Below are 9,391 nucleotides of genomic sequence, written 5' to 3'. Positions count from 1 at the left end.
TGCAAAGCAGGTGAGCTAGGGAAGTTTCGTCCCAATGGGAGACAGTGGGACCCGCCCTGCCTCACTCCCCCTGCTCAGCTTTCTGGTGACTCGTGGCCTCCGAGGCCACTGGACGGAGCCCTGAGTATCCTCTGTGCGTACCGGGCCCCTTCCCACAGCCCAGGGCACGCTGGTGTCTTCTACTCCTCAGCCATCCCAGGAGACCTGGTTCACTTTCTGAAAAGATAAACTGCGAGATCTGGGGGATGGGAAGGAAGGAGAGGGGAGGGTAGAGGGATACGGATTCCAGAATCTCCGCCACTCAGTGAACTCTTACTGAGCTCCCTCCCTACACAGCCAGCACTAGAGATAACTGGTGATGGAAGCTGGTCCCTCCCTGGAAAGGGAGGTGAGTAAACCCAGGCTCCACCCACCTGCGCGTGTGCAGGGCTGTGGTGGGTGTGGCCGGAGGACCCGGGGCCCTGCCTGGGAAGGCTGCTGCAGAAGGGTCTGTATTAGTCACCTCACTGCTGTGTGACAAACTATGCCAACCTGAGGGCTGCAGAATGAGACATGCCCACCCCCTCGCAGGTCCTGTGGTCAGGAATCGAGCATGCCTGGCGGGGCCCACTGCTTCAGGGTGTCACCCAGGCAGCCACCAGAATGTCAGGCAGGACGGGCCCATCTCAAGGCTGATGAGGAAGGACCTGATTCCAAATCAGTGGCTGGTGGCAGGACTCAGTTCCTGTGGGCAGTTGGCAGAGGCCACTCCTCACGTGCCATGGGACGCCCCCGCATGGCAGTGGGACCCCTCAAAATAAGCAAGGGGGAGAGTCAGAATGAGCGAGATGGAAATCAGTCTTCTGCAGTCTCATCACAGAGGTGCTGACCCACCATATCCTACTGCACAGAAGTAGGTCACCGGGCCCATTCAGAGACCTCACTGGGAGGGGCTGTGTTTTGTCCTGCGGGAGAGATGGACATTCTGGGCTGGACCTGTGGGGGACCACCCAGACTGAGAAATGTCTGATGGCCATGCACATTTTCCAAGCGGGGTAGGCACAGTCTGAAGTCTCCTCTGCAAAAACAGCTAAAAGCTACGAACTACCATGTAATTAGCAGGTGCCGCTGGCTCTTCAGAGCTGTTTCCTGAGCCCATTTGTCTATCTGCACTGTCTTGGCGAGCATGGGGGCTCACGTCCCTCAAAACAGGGAGCCAGCCGAGGGCCCCCAGGGCTGGCCCGGGCCACACTCCCACATCCCCCTCCGCTCTCAGTGAACTCAAACGAGTTGTGCAGTTTGCCCTCGCTTCCTGGCAGGGGGATGCGGCATTTATGTGTGTGAAGGGCTGCAAGCCCCTGGAACGGAGCCCGGCTAGCGGTGCTGGTGAAGAGATAATGACAGTACAGCCCCACCTGGTGGAGCCTGGCCAGCTCTCTCCATCCTCACATTAATTAACCAGGAGGCTGGGCAGCAAGAGGTATCTGGAGGCAGCAGTAGAGCCTTGCCGGACGCAGTGTCCCAGGGCCATGGGTCGCTTCTTTGGGCAACAGCCTCCGTGTAAGAGGAGGACAAAAGTGCAGCAGAGTCTGCGACTCAGACCGCACTCCTCGGAGGCTACGGCCAGAATTAAGTAAGAGAGGTGTGAGTGGGGCTAATTTAGGTGTAATTGCAGGCGGCTTTCCACCTGGGGATTGGGCAGAGCCAGGTGGCTAGGGGATTACTACACTACTATCATAACAACCATTTATTTATTCACTATCTATGTGTCTTATCACCTTAATTCTCTGAATGAATCCTCGCAGTGATGTTAGGACGGAGGCTGTTATCCCCATTTTAATGGGGTGCCAGATAACACGGCTAATAAGAGACACAGCCGGGATTCCCTCCCAGGTCTGTGACTGGGGCCTCCGCGTGAGTGACAGGTGGGTATCTACTGACTAGTCCCGCCTTCCCCGTCCATCCCCACCAGCGCTGCGGGCCCTCGCTACCTCCCGTGATTGTCCTGCTCCCAGGATCTCCCAATGTCACAACCACCACCAACACCCATTCCAAAAACGGTGCCCACCACCATCTCCTGCTCTCCACGGGCTTCAGCCATTCCACTAAGAATTCCCCTAAAGAAACCAGAGACACAAATGGAGATTTACGTACGCAGGGGTATATGTAACAGAGCACAACTAAACGAACATGTGTGTCCAACCAGAAGGGATTGGTTTGTCAATAAATAATAGTAAATATATAGAATAACATAGAGGCATTAACATATTTAACGTCATGGCTTTATAACAACACACCGATACATTAAAAAATCAGGATAGACTAGAATACACGAAGGATGGCCCCATGTGTGAATAATTACATGTAAAGTCACATGCAATAATTATATGTTACATACATATTTGCATAGAAATAAATGCGGCAGGATACACACCAAAATGCTAACAAGATTCTCTCTAAAAGATGAGAACACAAAGGTGATATCTGTGGGTGGCCGGTTATTCGCTCAGCTGGTTAGAGCGCCGTGCTCTTAGCACCAAGGTCACCGGTTCGATCCCCACATGGGCCACTGTGAGCTGCTCCGGCCACAACTAGATTGAAACAACTGCTTGACTTGGAGCTGATGGGCCCTGGAAAAACACATTTAAATAAATAAAAGTTTTTAAAAAAAGATGACGTCTGTTTCCTTCTCTACCATTTCCTGTCCTTTCGGTATTCTTCAATGCATTATTTCTATAGTTAAAAATAAAGGTGTGTGTGTATATTAAGAACTGAAGCTTTGGGGTGCTGCAGCTTTCGGGTGCTGCCTATAGAAAGACGCCCAGACGCCATGGCCAGCGATCGGGGCTCCGAGTCGGCCCCCCTCCTCTATGCGCAGCGGCTGCAAACCTAATGTTTTCTGCGCCCCTCACCTGATCCAGCCCTGGCACCTGTGCCCAGGCAATTTCTTCTGAACACCTGCCTTCTGCTGTCTCTGATAGTGACAATGCTCTTATCCTCCCTTTGAAAGACCACCTCACGTGCTCCTAGCGTGTCCCTACCCACCCTCACAGCTGTCCCCACCTTACAGCCCTCTGCCTGCTGTTCTGTCTCTATTTTCTCAGCAGGTGGCCCAGGTTGAGGATGAGTTGGGTGGAATTGCATGGCAGGGGACCCAGCAGACGTTGAGCTGATTGAAGAACCCCTGAGGACACCCGACTCTCCCTCCTGCCTGCAGCTGGGGCCCAGGTGGAGCAGCCCCTGGGCCATGGCACTGATGCCCAGAGGCCTGGAAGCTGCTGTGATCCTCTCAGCAGTTTGCAGGCCACCCGGGCTGTGGGGACTGTGGGCACAGACAGGAGGAGGTGTCCTGCCTGTCAGGAGCGGCACCTCCCCCCACGGCAGTGGGGAAGCCTCTGGAGGTTTCCAGCAGGAGAAAGAATTGCATTCTGCACAGAAGGGCCTGCACACTGGAGCAGGACGACCGGAGGCCAAGCCAGGGCTCACGGTGCAGCCCCACGGCAGCTGGCCACAGAGAAATACACAGACTAGTCCTGGGGCCCTAGCGCCACGGCCACCCATGGCGCCTGCACACCCCCGACTCCTGGGAAAGGCCAATTTCAGGGCACCCGCAGTGCGTCCCTCTCCGGTTCCAGTTCCAGCCACGGGCTCCTGCCAAAGCCTCAGCGCCAGCCCCTCTCCTGCTGCCCAGGATGGGCCCACCCCCCCCTCCTGCCTCTCCACCGGCAGCCTCATTGGTCTCCCAGTTGCTGGGCTGGGACTTGCCCATCTCATTGTCCCATCGATGACTCACGCATTTGGCAGGGGTGAGGCAGGGCAGACACGGGGCCTTATAGTCTGCAGGCCCAACTGAGCAAAGCTTTTCCATCTCATGCATGTCTGCTGGCCCTGCCCGGCCTGTGCCCTCAGAAAGGCCTGGGCCCTACTCTGTGGTCCAGCCGGCATTCGTAGGGTGCGAGCACATGCTCCTTCAGAACTCGGAGTTCTGAGCACTGAGGACACCCCGAACCCAGAAATCAGGTCGGGCTCTGCCCCAGCAGAGACACAAAGACTCCCCACAGAGGTTACATGTATTTCCAAGAACCAAACTCCTAGTGTGTGAGCCCTGTGTGTGCTGAGCGTTTCTGGAGCCTCAGGAAGCTACAGGCAGAGGAGGCAGTGCCCGCTGCTCCCGGCTGCTCCCGGCCAGCTGTCGGCACCAGCTGGCATTTTATCTCCCCAGGAGTCTCTGGGCTTCTCGGGGCAGGCGTCACCTGAATTGCCAACGCCTGCTCAGGAGGCACTTAGTAGGCGTTTGCTGAGAGGGTGTGCCTACATCCTGATCCCACCTACTCACAAACACTCCCCCATTCGGAGGGCCTGGGCACCCGCTTCCTGCCAGAATCCCCACCTCTGGGTGTGATTGGAAAGCAAGGAAGCCGTTTTCGAGGCTGGAGGATGGAACAGCTCACCCTATCCTACACACACAGCTCCAATCAAGGAAGCGGCGGCCAGCACCATCCCTCCACCCCTCCATCCCCGAGGTAAGTGCTGCCATTCCCCCCCACACACACTCTTCTCCCAAAGCCATGGCAGACATCACCAATGGATCACAGCACTCCAGCTGAGCCCAGGTCTTTCTCAGCACTGATCAGGGCTGGCACAGAAAAGGGTCTACGCTACGCAAGGGACAGGTACACAGCCTAATGGGATCATAAAGGAGACATTTGCACAAATTCCTGTGTCATTTGTCAGTTCTCATTCAGTTATGAAACGTAGTTCGCGAACCGATGACCAAATGCCCCTGAGAACCCTCGGGGACTGGGGCAGAGGGCAGAGTCCCTGATTGGACGGTGGGAGAAACCTGATGGGGATAAAACGGGTTTGTGGAAGCACAGAGAGGTTATTAAAGAGACGCCAACGTGTTGAAGAGGGCCACTCAGCCTCCTTGCTCCTCCCAGAGACGCTGAAGAGGCCACTGCTTTGCCACAGGGAAGGTGGACGTGGGTGGACGGTGGAGGAAAGGAAGCCACCTGCCGACCACAGCATGGAGCTCTCAGGCCCCCAAGCAATCGTTTTTATAATAACTCAGGACACTATTTCTCTGTCCCTTCAGCAGTTTCTCCTATGCTGAAATTATTCCCATTATACCATCCAGTAAGTAGTATTTACCGTAGAAATGTAGAAAGCCTGAGTGTAAATGGCCAGAGACCCACTCTGTCCAGGACGGCGGGGCAGGCCACCCTCTGGAGGCCAGGCAGCAAGGAAGGCTGAGTCGGCCCTCCCTCCGTCCAGGCCTTCTGGTCCCTCCTTCCCAGGCCCTCTGAGGCCAAGTGTCCCGGGTCCCCTACCCAGGAGATTTCAGAACGGGCTGTGGGTCAGGAACGTGGGGTGAGGGGAGGGCTCCCAGCACTGGGTTTTGTGGGCAAAGAATCTCACTCAGCGACCGGCGTGCTCACTGCCCTCTATGAGGGCATCTTCATTTTGGCACAGGCATGAAACGGCGATGGCCAGCCCCCACCCCACACCCGCCCCCTCCAGGCTGAGCACCACACCCCACACCCTCCAGGGGCAGAAGGCAGGAGGCAGGGGAAGACGTGTGCAAAGAGAGGCCTGGAGGCGTGGGGGTCCCAGAGGGAACAGAGCAGCAGGAGACCCCCAAGTGTGGGCCTCAGGCCGGTCCGCTCCCCCCACCGAGGTCAGTCCAGAGATGACCCTCCTCTGTGTACCAGGCTGGTCTCCTGAGTCCGAGGCCCAGCGTCCCATGCTGGGGACAAACAGCAGTCTGCAGAACAGATGGCAGAGCCCGGAAGGCGGGGCCGGGGGTGCCAGCTCTCCATCATGACACACAAGTCAGGCCTGTGGCTGGAAGGCCCTGAGCTGGGTCCATCCTGAGTAACAGTGTCCAGGCCCTGAATCTTCCTCCGGGCTCGTGTGGCTTCTGTCCTTCCCGGGCCGTCTGTCCCTTCAGCTCTAATGCCTCCTGAACGTGACCCCGGCTCTGCCTCGCCCGATGAAGCCAAAAAGAGGCAGGGAAGCTGGCAGAAAAGAAAGCAGTTAGGGCAGGAGCAGAACTGGGTGACAAGTATGCTCTGTGGGCTGCTTGATGGCAGAGCCCGCCCCCCCACCTCTCCCACGCCAGGACAAACGCGGAAAATGTACGATGCACTGTGATGGAGCAAGGAGCCCGCTCCTCACTCCCAGGCCTGAGGATCGAGGGTCCATTCCTAGCTAACTGTTCCTCACTGGGAGGGAGTTAACAGGTGGGTCAGGGGGGTGTATGCCCCCACACACACACACCCCAAGGCTCCCTGGGACTCTCCTTGTTAAGGGCAGGAAGGGTGAGGAGTGGGGTGGGGAGGACTCCCGTTTCCAACAAGAGTGGTGCAAATCCTTCCCCAGCCCTGCCCCTAGTTCCCAGGGGAGAGATTGGCATCTGGGGCAGAGGGCACAGGGCTGGCAGGGCTGGGACCAGACCTTCCAGGTTCTATTCCTGGTCCCTCCCCTGGGCCTTCCCAACCACACAACCACCCCCACTCCCTGCCCTACTGCACACGAAGGATTAAGACATCACAAATAACAAACCATGACCCCCTCCTGCCCCCATCCACCCACCCTGCCCCAGGGCCCTACCCTCCTCCAGCTTCTCTTCTGGCCCCACCAGGCACTGACTGGCGCTCAGGCGCAGGCAGACAGGCTCACCCACGGGCATCAGTGGCCTGGCCTCTGGCCTGCGCTGCCCTCCTCCAACTCACCTGGTCTCCTACCAGCTTGACCCTAGGACCCAAAGCTCACTGTCAAGAAAGGTTAGCGGAGCCTGGGCAGGCCGAGCCCTCCCCCTAAGGCCCGACCTGGGAGCAGGGCTCCTTGTCTGTTCCCAACCCCTTAGGGATCCCACTAACCACCGACACAGTCTTTCTACTTCAATTCCATGCACAAACTCTCCTACAAGGAGGAGCATTCATCCTGGCAGGAGGGGCAGGCCGCGGCTCACCCCACCCTCGTTCTCCCAGCTCCCAGAAAGGTACAGTGCAGGCCCTGTGCCCTGGTGGGGACAGTCTGAGGGAAAGTGCAGGCCGCCCTCCCGGCACCTGCGTCTGGGCAGGAGCAGCCTGTGGGAAGGCCCACCTGCCCATGTTCCCCTGACACCTTCAGGACCCCCTGCCTGGTGTCCCAGGGGCAAGCCAAGCTCTTGGGGGTGGGGCAGACCTCCCAGGCTCAGACTCCTAGGCTCCTACTCTCTGCTGGCGCTGGATGGTCCAGCTTTTAAGTGGAATGCTGGCGGGAGTCCCCCATCCTCTCCGTGGAGCAAGTGGAGGAGGGTGTCGGGGGAGAAAAGGACGCTCAGCCCCCAGGTGGCTTACCTGCTGTGACCCCCGCACCGCGTCGGCGGAGAGCGTGAGTGTTTAGGACACAAGCGTGCCGAGAGCCCCGGCCCCGAGGCTCTGCCGGGCCCGCACCGTCTGGATAGCCTGCTGGTTCTTGAACTTGACCAGGCCCAGGGTGATTTGGGCGTTCCAGCCGGGGTCCTCGAGGGGGCAGCGGAAGTCGATCTCGCCGCCGCCCTCGGTCACCAGCGTGAAGTAGATGTGGCGCCCGGTGCTCTCCACGCACTCCACCGCCTTGATGCGCGCGAAGCTGAGCTCCTTGGGCCGGCCGCCCGCGCCCCTGACCTCGAAGAGCTGCAGCCCGCGCTCGGTGAGCACGCAGCGCTTGCGCTTCCACAGGCGCAGCAGCCCGCCGCTGCGCTTCTCCAGCACGCCCTCCCGCAGCACCGCCGCCGGGGCCGCCATGGGCCCGAGGCCCCTGCTGCCGCCGCGGCCCCTCCGCCCGCGCCCCGAGCGCCCCGAGCGCCCCGAGCCCGCTGCCCGCTCGCGCCGCGCTCGCCCGCTGCCTCCCCTGGACTCCGTCTGCGCGCCGGGCGGCAGCTCGGGGACTTGTCCTTACATGTCCCGCCGCGGCCTCCTGCGCCGCGCATTCCTGCCCCGCCAGCCCCCCCTCCCCCCTCCCCCCTCCCCCCTCCCCCTCCCCCTCCCCCTCCCCCCTCCCCTCCCCTCCCCCCCTCCCCTCCCCTCCGCGCCGCGCGCGCCTGGGCAGAGCCCGGGGCGGGGCCGACCGGGGGCCCGTCACGCCCTGGAGGCGCCGGCGCGAGGGCCGGACCGGGAGGGGAGCGCTTACCCGGCAGCCCGGCCTCTGGCCTCCGTCCGCCGCCTCTTGGAACCACACCCCGCAGGCCTTGGCCGCAGGGGGCGGTAGTGGGGGACGCAGGGTCACTGCTCGCGATGGGCAGGGACCAGTGTCGCAGGAGCACCGTCTGGGACTTGCATGGGGGGCTCCAGACAGCTGGGGGATGCTTCCGGACCGCGACAGGCCGGGCCCCAGCCTCTGCCCCCGGACCCAGCGTAGCCAGCTCCCCCGTGGCACTGCGCCATCAGGAAAGTGGGGAAGATGGGGGGGCCAGTGGGAACGCAGCCGAAGCTGGGTTCCTCCCCCAGCGGCAGATGTCTCTGCAAGGACACTGGGGAGCTGCCCACCGCTGTCTCTGCTGGCACGAGGGACTTACCCCTTCTCCTCCCACCCCCATCCCCAGAGAGCGGGAGACATGCAGACAGAAGCCAGTGACTGAGGAGAGGACCCTGGAGGTCGCTCAGCCTCCCCTTGGTGGAGAAGGGTCCCCATGGTGACCTGCAGCTGTCACTGCCTGCACAGGCACTAGGAGGGCCCATGGTTCAGCCACGTGGCCCCATGGGCCTGGTACTCCAGCTCCTGAGAGAAGGGGACTTTTTCCTGGACTGAGCTGCGGTGACGGTGACGGGGCAGGGGGTTGGGGGGAGGCCTCCTCCCTCTTCTGGGAAACAGTGTGGTGTGAAGACAAGAGCTTTGCAGGGGTGGGTTCAGACCTCAGCTCCCCGCTCCATCCCCACTGCTGTGTCCTGCCCACCGTGGGCAGCTTCTCTGTCCTGCAGTCTCCTCCTCTGCGCAATGGGAGGGTGAATTTACTCTGATCTCGTGGATTCTGATGGATAAGTTAGATACCATTTGTGGAAGGCCAGAGAGGCAGCGCTTGGCAACTCTCAGAGTCCCAACAGATGTGAGTCCTCCCCTCCCCCACTCGTATTGCCTCTAGAGGAGGATGGGGACCCTGGGATGAGGCCAGGTGCTGGAAGAGAGATTGTGGTCCAGGCCCTGTGTCCTAAGGGGTCTAGTCACTGACGTGCTAATAACAAATGGTTATGGGACTAATGTGATAATGACAGCAGTAAGGTCTCTTGGTACTCACACCCAGTGCTTCCACCTTCCTGCCCAGTGAGGCAGAGCCTAACAGGAGCAAGGAGGGTCTAGTGTGGAGGGGGGTGCCCTCCCCAGCAGCACCCAACCCAGGAGGTGTAGGGGGCCTGTCCGTGTCCCATCCACAGCTCTTCAGCCCGTGAGC

The 9,391-nt window shown here is 60.1% G+C and overlaps 1 protein-coding gene across 1 annotated transcript; it reads right to left on the bottom strand.

Moving 5' to 3' along the window:
* Nucleotides 1-2,125: 2,125 nt before the first annotated feature.
* On the bottom strand, nucleotides 2,126-7,927 carry PHLDA3 (pleckstrin homology like domain family A member 3). Its single transcript, XM_081039187.1, has 2 exons — nucleotides 7,323-7,927; nucleotides 2,126-5,996 (listed from the first exon to the last, which is right to left on the bottom strand). The coding sequence occupies exon 1, from the start codon at nucleotides 7,749-7,751 to the stop codon at nucleotides 7,365-7,367; it is 387 nt and encodes a 128-aa protein (XP_080895313.1). The 5' UTR covers nucleotides 7,752-7,927; the 3' UTR covers nucleotides 2,126-5,996; nucleotides 7,323-7,364.
* Nucleotides 7,928-9,391: the final 1,464 nt, after the last annotated feature.

Source organism: Rhinolophus hipposideros (assembly GCF_964194185.1).
Source record: "Rhinolophus hipposideros genome assembly, chromosome: 26".
In the NCBI taxonomy this organism is placed as follows: domain Eukaryota; kingdom Metazoa; phylum Chordata; class Mammalia; order Chiroptera; family Rhinolophidae; genus Rhinolophus; species Rhinolophus hipposideros.
Note: the sequence above shows the minus strand (reverse complement) of the source record. Positions and strands in the feature narration are given on the sequence as shown.